At 50.1% G+C, this 20,775-nt stretch overlaps 1 protein-coding gene across 1 annotated transcript in view; it reads right to left on the reverse strand.

Annotated features, from left to right (window-relative positions):
- Positions 1-20,775, reverse strand: part of LRRC75A (leucine rich repeat containing 75A) — a 97,763-nt gene that overhangs the window by 57,885 nt on the left and 19,103 nt on the right. The window contains exon 2 of the mRNA XM_056353573.1: positions 6,254-6,382. Coding sequence (XP_056209548.1) covers positions 6,254-6,382 — 129 coding nt within the window. The remainder of the gene's footprint in view (positions 1-6,253; positions 6,383-20,775) is intronic.

The following is a 20,775-nucleotide window of genomic DNA, read 5'->3' on the forward strand; positions in this document are numbered from 1 at the left end:
TAAAAATGCAGGGGACAAAAAAAAAAAATCCGACATCATCTGTAAGTTAAATTCATATACCATGGGGCTGAAGAAGGGTTAGAAACAGATTTCATCCAGGTCACAGTAACCACTTTTTCTTTCTATACTTTCTTCTTTTCGTGGGTGACAATTCACGTAATCAAACCCATACCGCAAACCTGATCAATTTAGAGCTCATGTGGTAAAAGACATCTGAGCCCAGGATGCAGCTAGGCGTATATTTCTCAAATGACACAGAAGAGAACGAGAAAATAGATCTTCACTCTACCCAGGGCTACAAAGGCAAAATCCATTTTGCTTCCAGTCCCAGCACGTCACCTCTTCAGCTATGCCAGTTGTTTAGTGCAGTTTTTAAATGCCCTCCCTAACACACGGCTTGAAACACTATGGATGTTGGTGGGCAAGCAGAGGGTCACGTTACCTGGCGTACACAGCTTCCACGCCGAGATGCTTGCCCATACCTAGCACCCTACGTGCAAACAGGATTGCACCTTGCATCTCAACTTGATGGAGTTGCAGGCACCGCCAGCAGAACAGACAGACAAAGCTGGACTTTGGGATGGGGTTTGGCTCAGATGTTCTTGCCTGGCCATCGACCGGCAGAAAAGCCTCCCTCCACAAAAGGCAGCAGGATGGGGATCAGTAAAACCAAAATCTCACTTTGTAGCTCACTCTGGGCAGCCTTCAGGAGCTGGAGGAGCCTCCACGGTACATCCCCAGGACAGCAAGAGCTGGTGTAATCGAACACGCCAAGGTCACAAGGGAAAAAAGCAGCCTTGGCCCAAGGCTTCGTTTTCTCCTCTCCCTGAGCTCCACTCAGCATTTATCCCCCGTGCAACAAGCCCTCAGAGCAGAGGAAAGCCTGACTCACCCCCTATCAGTCATCAGTCAGCCATACGTGTGGCTTGGGTCTATGGAAAAAGGAACCGGTTTAATTTTCCAATAGTTTATGGCCAGATATTCCTGCTGGCAAAAAAGAGCTGTGAATTTTTTATGGGGGCCCTTTGCTCCTTACGTGTTTGTGTTTTCAGCTCCTTTGCCTGGAACGGCTCCCGCTGGAAACCTGAGCAGCTGCAGGAAAGGCACAGGGCATTGGGGCAGCCCCGTCCCATGCCACGCAGCTTCACTAAAGTTTTGGTTTTTTTTCCCCTTTCCCCATTCACGGGGCAACCCTGGACAGCCAGACGTGGCACTGGGGACCACCAGCACCAACTGCCCCCTTCCCCTGGCACCCCCCTTTGGAAAGGGGTGGCTGCGGGCTGTGCCGGGAGCCCAGCCACTACCCGAGGAACCAGCCTGGCACCTTTCCACGGGGCTGGGGTTGGCGAGAGGCTGGATGATAAAACCGCCCCAAGGTCATGGTCATGGGGACAGAACCACTTGTGCAAATGTCCGTTCCTATGCAAACACCCGCTTGAACTGACGTTAGAACACTTGTCGCACAAGACGAGTTTCCTGAAGAGCAAACCTGCCTCTTCTAAGGCATAATAAAGCCCAAAGGTTTACCCTAGCTGGGCAAGGGGGTAAATACCGAGTGCAACACCTAAGGCCACCACCCAGCACAACATTCACGTGAAATGGCGGCATTTATCCACCCTGGAAGCCTCCCCACCAGGCAGCAATACGGCGAGCCACAGCCCAAGCTGGTTGTTCTCGCACGGCTCCACCGGCGTTTCTGGAGACACCCACGTCCCAGCCCCTCGAGGAAGGGGTGCTCGCGACACCCAGGTTCAGCTGAACCGCATTATACATTTGTAAGTAGGGATGGGACCAAATCCAACCCCTGACGTCCAAGTGATCTGGAAAAGAGTTTTCACTTGGTTCCTTTGGCAAAAGTCACCCGAACACAAGCGCCTCAGGGAAGGCTGGGATCTCAGCGGGATCCAGAGAGACACGATCCAGCCTTTGCACAACATACCCTGATGTCCACACGACAGCTCACCCAACCGATTCCTGCACTCAGGCTCATACAAAGCACTGAAGGCTCCTCCAGCACCAGTTACATTTTTTGCCTTGCTGCTGGTTTGAATTTACTCACTGGAATAAGCATCCACCGAACTGTGCTGAGCCACAGCCACGCTGGAGAGCCCAGGCCAACTTTTTCCTGGCTATACAGACCAGGACATGTTTACCCAGAGCTTGGAAAAATGATTCAACTTTTATTTTAGCTCAGAGGAGAGACCAAGGGGTCACCTGTAAGCTAAGGGCGGTATAAATAGAGGCTGAGTGAAAAAAAGCAACGTACGGAAAGTCAGGGAGGAGAAAAGCAAGATGCTACAACCATGAGCAGACTGATGGAGCAGGTTAACAGGGACCAGGGTCCAGGTCAGCCCCATCTGTCCCACCTCTGTATGGATGTGGACAAGTTCACAGCTGCCTCAACCTACATATTCATGTATGTTCATGCCACGGGATGCAACAGCACACCTTCAGCTGGCAGAGCAACAGCCAAAACTTCTGCAACACTCCTGGTCCTGAGCTTTCTCTTGCTCTCGTACGCCGCTGCCAAGTCTCTGTCAAAGAAATCGCGGGGAGGGAGAGTTCTGTGGGGAAAGAGGAGTGGATGCTGGAAAATAACCCAGGTGACTAAGGCACGCAGGTTTTTGGGGACGTAAAGAAAATCGGTGTCTCAGAAAACCACCACCAAACACTGGGATGAAATTAATTTTCACCCAGCATCCTGAGCTGCCAGCTAAGAGGGTTTAAAGCACAGCCAGTGGCACCCAAAGCCCAAGCAAGGCTACGTCATGGACCAGCAGCTGCAGCACAGTCTCGCTACTGCTGGATCTGCTGCCTGTTGCCTGCACAATCCCTGCTTTCCTCTCCAAGGCAACACCCATCAATCTCCCAGGGATGCTCCAAGGCTTAGCACCTGCCTGTGAGCCCCTGCGGATCCTCGTGGAGCGCCTCGCTGCACGGCAGAACAGGGTGGTATTTTCTTTGCTGCATTAATACAGCGGTCGCTGCTCTCGTGCAAACACTTGCCACCTGCCAGCACTTGCAGCAGCCACGTGTATGGGACCGCTGGCCTGGAGAAGCCGTCCCTTGCTCCAGCGGCAAAGCCACAGCACAGCGAGGTGCAAACAAGCTGTGCCAAGGAGGGGGAAAGGACCAAGTGCATCCAAAGAACAGCATCTCACGAAGAAGAGTCCCCGTGCTGCATGGGCTGGATTGATCCACGTTTGCTACTGCATGTTTTACCACCACCGTGTGCTAGAAGCCCACGATTCAGTATGAGGAGTTTGCATCTCTATGCTCCCACTGGCACTAATTTTTTTACAGTATTTAGTGCCAAAAGCAACAGGCAGGGAGACAGGCGAAAGCAGGTAGTCGGCAGCAGAGCAGTTCACCGCTGCATGAGTGGCCTGGGGTTATTTTTATGAGTGGTGCCGAGCGCACTTGGCCGCGGCTCACTGTTAGTCTCCCAGGGCAAAACGTGGAGAAGAAACCAGCTTAGTCACGATGCTTTGGAAAAGGGTAACCTCAGCGGGGGAACGGGGCCTCTCTGCCTGGAAACATGCCCGTCAAAATAGGTTTCTCCAGTTTCCCATCTCATTGCCCCATGGGGGAGGAGAAGGGAAAGGAACTTATTCTCCGCAAGAAAAGGGAAAGGGATGTATCTGTACCCTTGCATGGGTTTAGCTATGCAGCACAGGGATGCATCTGTATCTTGAGCTCACGCTGTAGGACACGGGACGTTCATCCTTGGTCTGGAGATGGAGATTTGGGTCCCTGACGTCCCCGAGCCATGCCTGCACGCTGCTGTAGCCGCTCCACCCTTCCCAACACGGTTTATCGAGTGTAGAGAGTTTTATGAAGCACTTCCAGAGCCAGTTTCACACTGTAGCCCAGGCAGACATACCCCGAGCATCATTGTGGCTTTCCCTCAGCAAAACTAAAGAAACTCTAAACATCTCAAAGAAAGCAATTTCCCTCATTTTTAAACACCGGTGGAGGCTATTATTAAGTAAAACCTCCACAAGAAGCAGCAGTGAATGACTCTATCCCTTCATACACTCTTAATTAAAGACCCATTATTAGCAGGACAGAGATGCCTGCATGCCCCAGCTTGGACCCCTGCCCCATCACACCAGGCACGTCACACCTATGGATGGTGCCTTTCCAAGAAGAGCTTAAAACCACGACGTGCTGACCAAAAGGAGGCATGGGATGGGTAAATGCCTTGCAGTTCAGCAGCAGAGATGGGAACAGATGAGCCAGCTCTAAGTTTGCTGTCTCCAGGAGGGAAAAACAAACAAACAGCACCTCCCCTTCCAACAAAATCTAAGGTTATAGAGTGCAACAAGCGTGCTTTTGGTTAGAAATTCAGAGGTTTGATGAGCTCGCTGGGACCTGCTGGGAGACATACACACCTGCTCCAGGAGCATCCAAAAAATATCTGGGGGTCACTGTGTGATGCCCAGCGGGGGCTGGGTCTTGCTCAGATGTCTGCTCCCCCCAGAGATGTTGCTGGGACGTTGGTGGTGCTGCCTTCCAGGAGGGCTGCACCCCCTGCGTCACAGGGGATGGAGCCACAAACATCAGGCACACACTCCAGCTGGGGCATCTGCACCTCCTCTCCCCGCTCCACGTTACGTCAGCATACAAAGTCTTACACGCAGCAATGAACCTGGATGACTGATGCCATGGCACTGCTCCAGGCAGCTCTTTCCCAAGGACAAAAAGGCATGGGAAGGGTTTGGAAGACAAGGAAGGGGAGTGCTGGGAGTTGGTTCCTGGTGGCCCTCAAACAGAGCTCCATCCCATCTGCAAGCGTGACCAGAGCCAAATGCAGGTTATGGGGTAGAAGGGCTTCCTTTTTGATCAAAGTGAACTTTTTGTGAGTTCAGGGAAGCCACGCAGCTCCCACATTCCCAGGAAAGCTGTTACGATGAAGACATGCCACCAGGAAGCTCTGCAAACCCTCCTTTGGGCTGACTGGAAAACATCACTCAGCCTCTTCCTACAATTCACACCATTTGTTTTAAATGTAACTTTAATTCCTGACAAGCCGTGTGCAGGGGAGAAGAAAAACACAACCATGACAGATGAGCCTTCAGCTCCCCCACCACACTCTGCCCTGTCCCAGACAAGATGAAACGCAGACAGAAATGTCTCTTCAGGAAGAAGCCTGTTCCTGGGAGTTTCAAGGGAGGAAGGAATTTCAAGAGGGAGCATCACCACCCTCAGCTCCCCCTCACCCTACAGCCTGCACAAGGCTTGGCGGAAGAAAGCTGTTTCCTCTGAAAGATGCATACCTTTAGATGTTTGCAACCAATTTGTCTTTGGTGCATGACACGTCACCACAACTGTAGTGCCAGGACACGCCACGCCGACTTAGCGGAGCCCTGCCACCCTCCCAGAATTACAGGTAGGGAACTGCAGCACGGGAGGACTAAGAGATCAAAAATCCCCAGGGATCTGATGCCACATACACCTCCTGCAATCACCGCCTCGTACCTTTTCTCTTACCCCTCTTCCTCCTTATCCAAGATGCTTCCAGAACTTGGACATTTCACACCCTGCTAAACCTATGTTGTTCTGTGGATCAGATACCGACAAAACCACTTATTTAAGAGAAAACCTGGGGAAAGATACCTGAATCATCCAAACAGCCAGTGGCCACCATGCAAAGTCCCATTTTCTGTGGAAGGGAGCGAGCCAGCCTGGGACTTTCCAAAGCCCTTATGCTGCTATAGCTGCCAGGGAGCAAACGGGATCGGGAGTTTTCAAAGCCCACATCTGCCTGGGGCTGTGCTCACGGGGAAACCTGCTCATGCCAGAGCCAGAACAGCAGCCCACAGAGGCTGCACATTTTTGGAAACCTGGCCTTGAAGGCACAGCCAAGGACTCTTGTCATTTGGGGTCATGATAAATATCACACAAGGGCGAGGAACAGTCTGTTATCCTTGCGAGGCAGAAAGTGTTCCTGATGGGGTGAGGTCTTTAACTCAGACCCACAAAGTGGGAGAAAACAGAAATAATTTGCAAAACAAAGTGCGAACACCCAAAGTACTGGCATTAAGCAAATGTCACTCGGTCAGCTGGAAAGCCCGATACTGTGCAATCAAACCACGGTCTCCGAGCAGGTCCTCTTGGTCCAAAGACGCGCAAGCACAGCAGTAACCAGGAGGCTTTTTCCCTGGTACTCAGGGAGAAGCTCCACGCTCCCAGCACAGTGGTTTCCCAAGCCAGCAGAGTTATGGAGGCGTGATGAGACCATGGTACCTACCGGTTTGGGGCAGTGGATGTATCTAGCAAGGCTGATGATTAAGTCATGAGTGATTGGATCCACCAGGTTTCGAAAGCTGGCATATCGATAGAGGACATCATCCAGAGAGGTCGATTCCATTCCTAAATCCTGCAGAAAATAGGGTAAAGGAGAAATGTTAGATGTGCTACAAAAAGCACTGTTAGCGTGGATCTTCAAATTGGCTCACGTTGGCGGTCCCCCATGAAGAAGCAAGTGATCCCCACCACCACCCATCACAAGGAGGGGACAGATGAGCACATCACCCTGGGGAAAGCTGCACTCCTGTGCTTTATCTGCTCTGCACAGAGGTGTTAGTGCTGCAGGACGAACACCCTCGTGCCCTCCAGAAGCCATAAATCCACTGAGCGATCAGTATGCTTGCAACAAACTAAAATTAAAGATGACTCCGGAGTACATGACAGCTCGATCAGCATGAAACTGGAATTGGAGAATAAATATAGCATAGATGTGCTCTGGGGTCTGCTGTGCACTGGGGAGGAAAGAATGAGCCTAAGATTGCAGCAACGGAAAGAGGAGGATAAGGAGGGGTTGGGAAGAGCAAAGTGCTGGACTAGATTGCCTGGAGAAGGGGTGGAAGCTCTGCCGTTGGAGAGTGGACAAGGATATGTCAGCAACGGTTCAGATCGAGCTGATCCTGCCCTGGGGATGGATCAGACCTCCCAAAGTCCCCTCCAAGACTATTTTCTATGATTTGCAATCCTTAGACATAATAATTTGAGGAATTTTGGCAAAGAACTCATCATTATATGAAATATGTCAGCGCACAGGGGCGAGGAGGGGAAGGGTTATATATAGTGTACTCCTTTTACTTCAAATATTTAATCTCCACTATGTTTTGTTCTTCGGCAGCAGTCGATGAGGGGACAGGTCAGCAATCCTCTCACACGAACACACGTTGCAGTGGGGTCCCACCAGCCACCCCAGAGGATGGCCAGAGCCAGTCCCTCGAGGAGATGTTCCTCACAGGTCCCACATGACACCAGAGCTGCAGGAGAGCTGGCTCATTTTCCAGCTCTACCTTACTGGGTGAGCTTGAGCAAGCCATTTCCCTTTTGCCTTTTATTTTTGATGGGAATAAAATGTTTTATGTTTCTCTTTAAAGGCATACTTCCACTTTTAAAGAACAAAGCCCAGAAGCAGCCTCCTCTGCTTGGCATGGATGGGATTTAGCAAAACGAAGAGCCGTGGGTCCTACAGCATTTCAGGAGATTTATCTCTCCGTTGGGTACCACATCCACGCACCCATAGCAGAGACACCACCACACCTACCACAAGGCATTTACTTTCCAGATGGCCTCTACAAGACTCAGTGGGCAGGGACATACCCCACGCACATGGCACAAGGTGCCAAAACCAGCGTGGCAGTGGTGGTTTGACAGTCACCACTGAAGATCCAGAGATGTGACTCGGTAAGGAAGAACTGACCACCAGCATCCTCCCAGTGCAAACCCTTGTGGAGGAAGCCACAACCTTTGGTCCTTCAAGCCCTCACAGACAATGGGAGCTGGGTTTGTAAGCTGGTGGGCTGGTCCAGCTCCGAGCGTCTACTCCCGATTCTTGAACCAAAACACAGCACAAAGGAGGAACCACTTCAACTGACCACAAAAAATCAGGTGATGATAAAATCCTTGTATCTTTATCTCCACTAGCATCGGGGAAACTGACTTCTGACCCTCAGGAACAGGGTGTCCACGCTGGAGATGGAGACTTGCCCTCAAGTGCCAAGTCCTCCTCCCATGTAACTGGTGGCATCTGGCATGAAGTTGCATGATGTTTTAAAAACACACGTGTTTCTGGGGGTGAAAAGGCATGCTGCCCGGCAAGGGCAGCGCTCCCAGGGATTAACCCCGGTGCCATCAAACCAAACTGGTCCAGTTCTACGAAGAATCTGAGGCTGAAAAGAGCTGAGCCGCAAAAATGAGACGGAAGTTTCAAGTGAGGAAGGAATGAGCAACGCAAGAAACATGCACAAAGGGGAAAGTATTTGGTGCTCTGGTCCTCTTAGGGAAAACCAGCTGGTTACAGGGATGAAATACAGGAGAAGGCCCTGAGGGCTGAGTGTGGAGCTGGGGAAAGTGAAAACAAAAATTATCTTTAAGATGCCAGTAACAGCCTGAGACTCCTGCATGTCCAAATAGCACCTTCCTAAGTGACTCAGTAAAAAACACCTGAAAAGTGTCAAGACACACAGCACAGGGCTGGGACAATCTTATTCACCATCATCCTGCAAAAAGCCACCTTCCTGAGTCCCTTTTTATTTAATAGTTTCAATTAATAACTTGTTATTGATTGAACATTTAGCACTTCAGCAGAACTTGCCAGGTGAGGACGTTAGAGCACCTCACAACCACAAATTGCACTTATCCCCCCCCAGCCACAAGTCCTGAAGTTTGGAAACAATGTGTTTTAAAGGGAGGCAGCACGCAGAGCTGAGCAGAACGTCAGTGAGATGTTAAGAAATGGGAGAAAGGAGTCCACCTCAAATAGGTGCTACAGCCAAAGCACCGCAGCTCCCAGCCCGCATATTATAAACGCAGATTTGGGCCAAACAAGTAGAAGCACGCTAGGGCTGGATATAGCTGCTGTTGCAGGAAATCAAAAAAATCAAGATACCAGTAAGAAAGTAGCTTTACGTGGTCTAAAAGCTTGGAAAACTTTTTAAATTTTTTTTTTTAAAGGAAAAAATAAGAAAGAAGACAATCACAGACCTGGATAACCTCTCTTTGTGTATGTGCAGATGGATGAAGACCAGGCAGAAAAATAGAAATACAATTCAAGAGCTTCAGCTATCAGAAATCCACGATCCCTATCAGACCCAGGACACCAAGGAGGGCAGAAACGCATGGCTCAGGGTGGGGACTGGCCCCAAGTCCTGGCAACACTGCAATTTGTCCAGCTTTGGTATATGTTCAAAGCACCCTGAGACAGTTTAAAGCTTGTTATTGCCAGCCACACACACAATCTGTTAATAATTTACATTAAAAACTCCCCTTTCTCCCACCCCCACTGACAGCAAAAATGAGTCAATAGCACCTTGGCACCCTGCAACAATTTGGAGCTTGCCTTGAGCTCAGAGGTGCCCCAGCCTCAATGGACCGCTACGGGAAGGCACGTTGGTTGTAGGTGCTGATGCTCTGTGACTTGAGACAGGCTGAAAATTATCATCTTCATTTAATAATATCTTTTCTATCTTCAGCCACTGGCCATAGCAGCCAGAGGGATCCCACATTGCCTGCAATTGCAGCTCACACCACAGGCAAGGTAGCAAGTCTTTCCCGTACTGGTTTCCTTGGTTTTTTTAGGGGCATCACTACAGCACTGGCTGAGTTAGTGTTGGCTTTGCTGACTGTTTGACTGCAAACATGCCAGTTAGTAAAAAAGAGCTGAATCAGTTAAAAAAAAAACCACCACATGTGGGGCTGTTCTCCCTTTCCAGGAGCACCGAAAAGAGCTTCAAAACAACAAATCCAACTGGCCACAAAACCCAACCAGCCGTGCCCACTGACTGCAAACATACCTAGTTTGAAAAATTAAGCGGCCAAATAGATTTATGAACTATCTCATGGCTTCTCCCAAGCTGGCACTTAAAAAAAAAAAAAAAAAAGAATTAATCTCAGCATCAAGATGTCAAGTTAAGAGGATGGCATGTGTTGTGCTCTCCAGGAGCACCACTGCGACAGCCGGGCCAGCCCACCAAGGCTGCTCCAGTGCAGTTGGGGTTAATTAGGCTGGAAAAAACGAACTCCTTCATTTGAGACCATCTTCATCCTCGTGTAGTCCAGCACTGCGCAGATCTGCAGGTGACTGCACAGAACCAGGTGGGTTCAGGAGCTCGGGCTCCTTTGCAAGAGGAAAAAAAGGAAATAGAAATTGTGCAGCTAATGTAGGGCAGGGAGATTCCCAAGGGAAACACACTCTTTCAGGGAGAGACACACCTCTCCTAACAACAGTGTGGATGTTACCTTCCCAGTCCAGTAGAGCTCAACATTAGGATTAAGTAAACATCAAGTAAGGGCTGGATTTGGCTGACGGTCGTACGGCATCGCTGGCAAACCCCACGCCCCACCAAGGGAGCTGTTTTGGGGGCTTGGCAGAAGTAATCCCACAGATCCAGCTCTCAACACACCGGGATCCCTGAGGATCATACCAAGGCTTAGCATCCTGCCACTTCTCTTTAAGCACCTCAAAACTCTGACAATTTTCTCTGAAGCTAAAATTAAAACGTAGACCAAATAAATCAGAGAATTTCTCCTCTTCTCTCCTGGGAGAACTCCCATTTTTCACATGAAGTATTCCCTCCTCCCTCCTGGTACGCATTTTTTATGCACAGATGTCTTTCTCAGCTGCTCCCTAAATCTCTCTGCCACACCAGCATTGTCTCTTTTCCACCACATGTAATATTTTAAAGCCACTCAAGGCTGAAACTTGTTGGAGGCCAAGTGATGAGCTCATCTGCAATTTAATAACTTCACACCAGTTCATGCTGTCAGCGGCATATCATGGATCGCTAGCTTTGGAGAAAACGCCCAGCATCTGGCTTGAGTCACTTGGGTTTTTTTCAACACGTTCCCTTTTCTTAGGGGATCTTTACCTGAATAGCCGGTGCAACTTTCCCATGGGAAGGATATAAGGTTTTTCAACGATGGTGTTTATGAGCCAGGCGGGACCATGGTTTTCTTGGTGTAGGCAGGAGGGGGTGTTTTTCTGGTGCCCACCCAAACCCCCGCACTGGGCTGAGATGGTCTGGGAAGGTTTGTGCACGTGTGGCAGGAGAAAGGGAACATCCCTGAGCCGCCTGGAGTCCCGACTCCCCCGTGGGCACCGGCCAGAGGACGCCGAGAGGATGCTTCTGAGCGGCATATTCGACAGCACCCGAACGAGCTCGAGCAGGATTTGGAATTAACGACACAAACCGAGCAGAGACAGTCAGGAAAACAGAAGTGACTGAAAGCAACCCAGAGGCTGCGAGTGGATAAAAAACCAAGCTGCCAACTCAACTTGAGCAGCTGCCCCCGAGTCCATCTCACCAAGCCATGACCCTTGCCGAGCACGTCGGCTCCAGCCTTGCTTTGCCAGGCAGGACCGAGGAGCAGGGGGAGGAGATCATTTTGGGGCCAAACAGAAAAGCAAGAGTCTTGCTCAATTCATTTTGCTGCACATCCTCCCTGCCATCACCCGTGACCTTCCTGCCATTTATCTGATTTGTTTCCAGCTTTAGGAGGCTGAGAAAAAGCCAAACCACTTATCAGCCCCTGGGGATGGCTTACCCACTGGAAGACAAGCTTCCTGCCACCAACAAGTTGTGCTCAGCCTGCACAGGAGTTGGGGAGACTTCTGCAAACATAGCAATGCAAAGCTATTAGATTGAAACCAAAACCAAACACACACAAAAAAAACCCCAACAACTATGAAGGAATTAGAAATTTGAATCAAAGAAGTCCAGCAGAAAAAACGTAATGCTTTCCTCCACGACAGCCAGCAATGGAAACTTCCCAGCCACAGCCATGAAAAGCGTAAAGAGAACCCAATTATTTTGGAAAAACACCGAGCCAGGTGAGAGCCCAGGCACAGTCAGCCCTGCCACCCCGCAGAGCTGGTGCTGTGCTAGATGCTCTCTTCAACCTGGGTCTCTTCTGCAAGCAACAACCCCAGAAATAGCCCTTCCACCCAAAAACCAGCCCAAACTGAGCTCAACACACCCAAGCAATACCATTTTCCCAGTGAAAAGAGGAAAATAAATGCAAGGCATTTGGGAGCTGTACCCCCAGCTTATCTTTCCTTAGCGCCAGGTAAAACAACTTGTTATTCCCTTTCTGCTGCCTGTCAAAAAGCGCAGCACGATGACAGCTTGAGCAACCGGCTTTCGCAGCTCCAAGTTGCGTTTCCATGAGACGCAGCATTGTGCTCCCCTAAGCCACAAGCAGCATTAAACGATGGAAGTCAAGCCTGTTTTTCCTTATTAAACTATTTATCGCTGCAAACCGAATTGCAGTTAGAGGAAAATGCGGCAAGTCCACATGAGAAGTCATATGAGAAAGCAGGTTATGCTGTTGCTGCTTGCATTAACGCGGAGTGAGCACAGTTACCAGCTGCCCAAATATTTTATCGTGTAAAATCCACCCCGAGCTCCAGCAATCACAGCTGCTCATAAATATCCCGATAGCTGCTATTTTGGCCAGCACCTCTTCCAAAACTGTTCCTTATCTCCACTAATAGCCAGGACAGCATAATGAATTTCCAAGCAGAGAGTTTGGTATTATAAACAAAGGTTGGGCACGAAGGAAGAGAAGGATTAATACTGTGTGCAATCAATCATCTGCAGCAACTTATCTGGGAGAAATGATTTCACGAGGTGAGCATTAGCAATGTGGTGAGTAAGGTCAGCTCGGAGGGACAGGCATGTGAGATGTGACTCAATGGCCAGCACAGTGTGGGTTGCTCAAAGGCTACGGCGTTGTTTTTCTTGACGGAGGACATATTTAGCTGCTCAATCCCCCTGCCTTGTGAAGTGTCCCCCCCCTGCTTAAAAACAAGCAAACAAAATATTTCTTGCCTTTGATCTTTAGGATGTTCGACTCCATCATGAATTCTCAGATGTCTGGTTGACTTAGGAGGTTAGGAAGCCACCACAAACCTCAGTATTTATAGATTTGCCAGCTGCAAGCGGCCGTGGCTGGCCACGGCTTCTAGAATCAGCCTCCACTCATTTTGCACGTGATGAAGCCCTCCAGCATTCGCTTCCCAGCCGATAAGTTTGGCGCTGCTTTACTCTCCTATGAGATAAGGCCCAGCAGCGTGGAAGTGTGTAGGTGGAAAGATTATCTGCCTGGGGCATTTATTGCAGCACAACAGCCCTGGTCACCTGCGTACACCCCCTATAAACCCTGTGTTTATACATTGCAATAAGGTGTTTTATACGTGCTATAAATGACTTAATTCTTCACTGGTTATCCTAAGGAAGCAAGGCTGGAACAGTCACACTGTCCATCCATCTTCTCCTCCTCCTCTTCTCCAAACAGCTTTTTAACACAGGAACCAATTTCACCCATTGAGAGGGGACTAAAGCATCTGAAAGGTAACGATGTTCCGACAGGTTCTGGGAAAAAAACAGACCTCAGCAACGCAAGGATGCCCAAGTTCACACCTTCGAAGAGGGCAGGCAGCATTTAGCAGCCACGTGTGGAGTGGCTGGGACCGGGCAGTTGTGGTGGGACCAGTCCGTCCAGCTGGGGCATTGCAGAAGTCACCCCAGCAACCTCCAAAGCAACCAGCAATTGCTACGGCAATTTTCTATGTCTAATCCACCAGAATAATGCAAAAATTGAGTTTAAATATGTGGGATACTTTCTGTTTAACAGCGTTAATATTGGTCTGGAACAGATTGCTCATTCGAGCCTCCAGTGAGGGTGCAGCTAGAGAAGAGACTCGATGTTTCAGAGAAGAAGTAAATATTTCCCTGGCAGAGTGACTCAAATAATAAATGGTGGCAGCTTGAACCCCCTCCAGGAGACTGGAATTATAGGAACTCAGAGAGACGGATTAATGGGCAGAGATATGATGGTGCCATCCAGATAATAACTGCAAAGAAGAGATTTGCAGAAGAATGCACTGCGTTTATTTTAAACTGCGAGGCAAATGCAATTACCCCAATTGGAGTTTGGCCAGACCACAGCTAACAGACTTCTTCAGGAAAGTGCCTGTGGATATTTAATGAGGATAGATAGCCTCAGCTACCCACCCCATCCTCACTTACAGAGCCAGTGGGATCCCAGTATAGAAGAAGTTTGGAAACACTGGGGAAGGTGACTGCAGGATTTGCTTTGAACCATTCAAACAATTTAGATCCATCACCGCCTTTAACACAAGCATTTGCCTTAAGCTTACAAAATATTATACACCCATCCCTTCTAAACCAGCGGGAGCTGCCTGCATCCCAGTTTCCCATCCAACCCAGTGCGTCGCTTTGCGGCCATCACTCCAGCTGGGGCTCCAGCACCAAGCCAGGATCCTGCTGGCCATGCAGAGCCTGCACCGGCTGGCTCCTGGTGGGACTTGTCACTTCTTCCTCCTGCTCCCCAGATGGATGGGTGGCAGCAGCAGCCTCCCAGTAGTCTCGTCCCGAAGGTGCAAGAGCCTCTTCTGCTCTGCACCGCAACACTCCCAAGAAGAGTGATCCCCCAAGGTCTTCCCCTGGCAAAGGAAAGACGCGGGCAGAAAGAGCCGCAGGTCAAAGGGCAAGATGCGGAGGAGGCTGTGAGCAATCCCACCGGTCCCTCCATCGTGCCGACAGCTGGGTGCAAACACCGCGGGGCCACCCTCACGGCCTTCTCGCCCCCTGCTAGCCAGGTCCACCCAGAGCCCACCACACCACCTGGCTGAAACCCAAAGGAAAAGGTTAATGCATCAGCTCTGCAAGACACCCAGCCCATTAACTCTGCTCTGGCTGCTGGAACTCCCATTAACAACTCTGCAGCGAAGCATTAAAAGGAGAAATGACAAATTTAATCAAGCATCTGCCATTTCCACCCTCGTGTGTCTGCTAAGAGAGCTTGCTGGAGCAATCCAGATGCTGACCGGAGCATCCAAACCACACGTCAGAAGCAGAACTTCAATTTATCCTTCCTTTTGCTCTGTGATGAGTACCCTGCAATATTACAGGCAGTGGGGGTTACACAGGCACCCCTGCCCCAGCACGGGCCAGGGCCTGATCCCAGGATGGAGGGTACACACCAGCCCCAGCCCTGACGGCGCTGTGCTGCCAGCTCCTTCCTGCCACCCCACATGCACAAAAAATATTTATTTTCCCTTGCAAAAGTCGCCAAGATCTCTGTCGAAAAACAGACTTACAGGACAAGATGCATCTCCCCTCCCGTCAGGTGAGGATGCAGACTTGTCGCCTAGCTCAGTCGGCTGTCAGTTCACATGAAGGTGGTGATTCATCCTACTCTAAGGCAGCTGGGCTGAGTCAGCCTCTGGATGCGTTATCTATCAGTTATCCGCCAAGAAAAGCCCCTCTAATTAGCTTATCCTAGATATTTAATGTTTAGGCAACTGGAGCAGGAAAACCCCACTCACGCTGTTCGCACCTTGCTTTTCCAGCGCAGCAAGCGCAAAGCTCCGCACGGCTTTTGTCCCCACGCTTCCAGCCAGAGAACAGCCCCAGCTGCTTGGCAGCTGACCACCCATCAATACTAGTAACATTTTTAAGTTTTGCTTTAGGCCCCCATTGTTTTGTTCAAGGTAACCGGGAGCTCAAACAACTCTTGTCCTTGAAAGGTGACGGTAAGGTGCCTTACAGGCACTGAAGACTTTATTCACGCATGCGGGTATTGTACCACGCTGTGTTCACACGCAATAAATACACACACACGTCTTTATAATAAGTATTTACAGGAACAACAGGGAAAAAAAAAAATTAAAAAAAAAGGCAGAACTGAGAGCCTTGCAGGAAAGGGGAAGAGATTTCCAAGTAGATGACACTGTCAGATGGGGAGGAATCACTCGTCTTCATAATTTCCACTGCCTGTTAGAGACCGCCCCGGTGTCTGGGCATACAGTAAGTGAACGATTCCCAGTACAAGAGCAGCATTTGCAATCACACACCTTTCCCCGTTTGAAATTACAGACGAGTCTCCTCGCACACACTGCGACGGATGGGAGTTCTTGGAGCAACACAGAGTCTACAAGCACTTCATGCAATCTGCTCCTTATCCCCCACCTGCACGTACCGCCTTCATTAACAGTAACGAGCCAAACACCCTCGCAAATATCTCTGCTAAGGGATATGCTGAGAACTGAGTCCAAAGAATCTTGACTCAGATGGCCCAACCTGAATGATGGATCAGACAGGCAACGAGGCTTGAGCACCTTGAACCTTGCGCCTCTCTGTCCTTCCCCAGGTTACTCCGTGCCAACCAGTCTCATTAAACAGTGGGAAAGTGGCAAAAGTCTCAAAGGTAATTAAGATCCTGTAAGCTTTGGGGAATCAGGGAAGGAAGGGACCTCAGCAAGGGAAGGACCAGGACGTGGTACGCCCCGCATGGCAGCAGATGAATGGACAGGAGGACAGATGGTCCACAGCTGCCATCAGGCTGGCCTAGCTGGGACCTCCAGGAGGACACTAGGAGCAGCTGGCTTTTCCTAGAGCTGAGGTTGGGCTGATCCGATAGACAATCAAGATAAGCCTGCAGGAAAGCCAGCCTTACCTGGCCCTGTACTGGGGACCACCCTCTTTTCCAACAGAAAAAATGAGAGAATGGGAGTCCTCGCCTCTAACCCTTCCCTGCTCTGATCCAGCCACCTCTTCAGAGATGCCCTCACCTTCACAGATTAGCACAACACGGCGTGAGCCACCTGCCTCTGGCGTTAATTCTGTTGAACCAGCCCCCGGTTAGCAGGAAAGCAGGATTTATTGGCTTGGCCTGCTTGAGCCCCATCTCCTGTTTCCAGCAGCTGCCACCGTGAGGGATTTCAGGAGGAGGTCAGCGCGGGTCTCCTCCCGATGTACAACGGTGCAATCCTTCCCACTGCTTGAAAAGCCCTCTCTGAGCACAGCCTGATCAGCTGTGCCCGGAGGCAGGTGATCCCAGTACAGCCAAGTACAGAAGGAACTACAAATCACAGTTGAAAAGTCACAATTGCTTCCCTACCAATCCAAAATTCCGCTTTCAGATGTCACCCCCTCTCCTCAGCCAGGAGAGCTGTTGCAATCCAATGATGGAAAAAAACTCGATTATTTAGGGGGATCAATCAGATCCGCGTTAGCAGCACTGCCAGAAATGTCGCGATGGGGATTGCCCACACCGATCTGATACGGGGCTTTTGTTTTGATGCACAGCTCTGCCAAGCAGCAAGCACACAGCCAGCCACGCGAGCCACAGGGAACCCCTCCCACAGCATCCCCAAGCACTGAAATTCCCAGGCACATCACACTGAACCTGCAGCATCAATAATGATGTTACTGTATCACCAGGGAGCCTCCTGGACCCCCCCAGGTGACCAAAAGAAATCAATCCGTTACCGCACATACAATAAGAGCTTGCAATCCAATAACTGCCATCTAAAACCTGGTTTCACTTCCAAGCCCTGGGTTGATTATTATTGCATTAGCTATGGAGGGACATAGTGTTGCCGCTCAGAGAATGCTTAGCTCTGCTTCAAAGGGACTGCATTTCAGCGGTGGAAGACTATACAAATGCTTTGACAATTGCTTTGGGGTCCTTCAGAGCAGATAGGTGCTACAATAAAACCTAAGATCTTATCGATACAAGCCTTAGTAAAAATAAGCACCAATGATTCCTCAACACGGCTCTTTTGCACAGTAGGTTATTCACGGGACATAATTGAAGACATCTTTGAGAGAGAGAAATATTCAATTAACTCTTTAAACCAGCTGCCACGGAATGATGTGAACGATACAAAAAGATCATCTAAATGAACAACTCACAGCTGACTCCAGTAAAGACATGTCAAGAATTTTTTTCTGCCATTTATATCATTGCAGGAGCCTGGCTGGGAGGAGCGCGGGGACAGCAATGGGTTTGGATAGATAGCTGCAAGGGAAGAGCCAGACGCTGCCATGCGCACCGCGGGCACTACCCAAAGCATACCGAATACATCCCCAACACGCTGCCACGCTCTCGGGCTGCCATCGGTCCCTCTGGAAAGCAAACTCATCCAAACCAGAAGGCAAAATGTTTTGCCATAGCTGAAATCATGCGCTGACAGGCAAGGCAATGGGTATGCTCCTCTCCATCTTAGCCCGAGTACCCCGTCTTCTACACAGGCACCCATGGGTGCATCCCACAGGAGGAGAAACAGTAGCACACGTGTGTCCTGCAACACACACCGCGCTGCTGCCCTTCCCCACACACCCCGTGTTGGTCCTGCCACTGCTCCAAGACGTTGCTCCCTACCCTGTTCCTCCCAAAACCAGAGCTTGGCCACCTCTTCCCCGCACCCAAACGTGCCCCAAATGAACTGCACTGGTGTCTCCACGTTGGCCAGACCTAAGCATCAACCACCTGAAAGCCGCTGAAGGAGCAATCTTGATCCCCTGATCCACAACAGGTTTCATCTCGGTCCTGGTTTGCAGGCACATGGACATCCAAAATCCAGGTATATCACCGGTTTTCCACCAGCAAGTGGAGTGGAGCTTCACTTCACAGCTACCTCGCTGCACCTAACGCAAGAACCTGGCTGTGTATCGCTGCAAGAAGACACGCAGCAGAGATTTTGCACTGTAAAACCTTAGAGGGAACATGAGACAGGTAAATTTTAGGTCAAAGCAAGAAGTGAGAAAACGAGGTTGAACTTGACGTTGAAATAAAACCTCCCTGCGCCTTTTCTGCCTTAAGATTTATTCTGAGTTGACAACAGCCTATTCCACAAGTGTAAAGCTTCTTTCTCTGCTTGGTACCTTCTCACCAGTTAAAAGAGGCTTCCAGCAAAGCAGCAAACCAAACAAATCCCAAGGCACCAAACTCATTTTCTTACTTAGGACAAGCAATGGGAATGGAATAAAAATAAAGGTTTCCACAGCTTCTAACGGCTTGCCAAGAAGGCCAGCATCGCACAAGTAATTAATATGGACAACATGAATTTCAATTCTCTCATTTGCAAATCCAGCATCACAGTTAATCTCGAGCATGGACAAAGTCCATTAATAAAGCAATTCATGTAATGGGATTCAAAGCAATGGCAAATCAATACATAACACACTTGTATGCTAGAATAATCTATGCTTCGCACAATAATCACGGTAACTGTAATGCTGTGTGTTTATACGGAGACATATTCAAGAGCAGCCCAGTCCTCCTAATGAGCTCGATGGAGCTTGTTCTCCCACGATGGGATGCAACCAGCACCAGGGTTGGACAGCCGCAGCAGAAATACCCCGCAAGAAAATCAGATAAACATGGGCATGAAGAGTTGCAGCAGGGAAAAGAAATCCAGGAGGATGCTATTTAACACAGAGGGTTGGCGCTCTCCTGACCTCAGCCTAGAAGAAGAAAAAAAGGTACGCTATGAGCCATTGTGTCCCTGTGAAAGTGATAAAAAGGCTTCCGTGGATGAACAGAGATGCACGCCCATGGTTGGGTACCATCCAACATGTTCCCAAAAGTTACGCAAGGGGCAGGGGGTGCCCGAGCAGTGCAGGGAAGGGACAAACTCCTCAGCAATCCCATTTCATGGATTAGCTTTGGAGCTTGCGGCTCGTTTCTCTCCAGACACCAACAGCAGGCAGTTCAGAAGCAGTTTCATTAAACACCGACCACACACACTTTTGCACAAAGATACCCACCACGCCAAGCTGGCAACCGATCCCCCTAATTATGGGATGATAGCAGGCACGCTCTGAAACCAGCCGTATCCACACAGCTCCAGCTTAAAGAAAAGTATGGGTATCACCCACTTCTCCAATTAACTCCTAATCAAGCCCGTGAGATGCCTTTTTTGCAGAAGCTGTGCCTAAAAGTCCGTGATGCCAAGCTGCTCCGTAGCACAAGAGCTAAGGCAGCATCCAGCGAGGCATGGCATGGCTGTGCAGCACTTGCTTCTAGCTGAAGCCCCAAAGGATGCCTGGGACCAGCATCCACACACAGCGAGGGTTTCCCACCGGCGCTGCTTTGCCTGCAAGGCTCTGGTCACCGCCGAGCTCCACATCTGCGTAAAAAAGATACTGCAAAGGTGTCAGAGCTGCCTCCAAATGGAGAGGTAGAGCAGGAGCCATGGAGAGCTGCTGCTCGTGCTGCCCCCATCTCTTCCTTCTGCTTGCAGGCAGGTTATTAAGTGACTTTCCCAATTTAAAGACTCCCTAAGTCCCACAAAGGACGGAGTTATTCTGGGTTTGGGGAGGTCCTCACAGCCCCGTTCACCATCAGCAGCAAGAGTCAGGGCTCCCCACATCACTTCCCAGCTCAGTGGTGCCTGAAGGTATGGGCAGCTCCCCCCGTGTTTTTAAAAGCCTGGTCCCCCATCCTTCAAGTGTGAGCTTATCAATTTAATCTCGATAACCACACTGCTCAGTCCCTCCAGGGCACAATCGGTGAGGGAAGGGAAAGGATTTCTTACACCCCCGAGCAGCCACAAGCTAGGCGCTGCGTCAGCCTCTCCTGCACCACCCCACTGAACCTCATGCTCAGCAGCTTTTCCAGGTGCAAGGGGAGATGATTTCCCCCAAACCCCTCCTTGAGCCCCTTTGGTCTTGCCCTGGGTGCCTGGCAGAGCCCTCCTCCCCGGGAGGTGCCTGTCCCTGCAGCTCATCAGCTGCTGGTAGGACCCTTCCTCCATCCCCCACTGTGGGCTCGGATGCATTTACTGATCCACACCGATCCCAGCCCATCCCCTCTTTCCCTTAACCACTGTCTTTCTTGTCACCTTCGATGTGTGAAAGCCCATGTGGGGATTGCAGAGAATCTTCCCCCAACAAACCGGAGAAACTGAGCCAGAGCAAGTCAAACCCACATCCCCAGGCTCGG

Source organism: Falco biarmicus, chromosome 1 (assembly GCF_023638135.1).
Source record: "Falco biarmicus isolate bFalBia1 chromosome 1, bFalBia1.pri, whole genome shotgun sequence".
NCBI classification, from domain to species: Eukaryota; Metazoa; Chordata; class Aves; order Falconiformes; family Falconidae; genus Falco; species Falco biarmicus.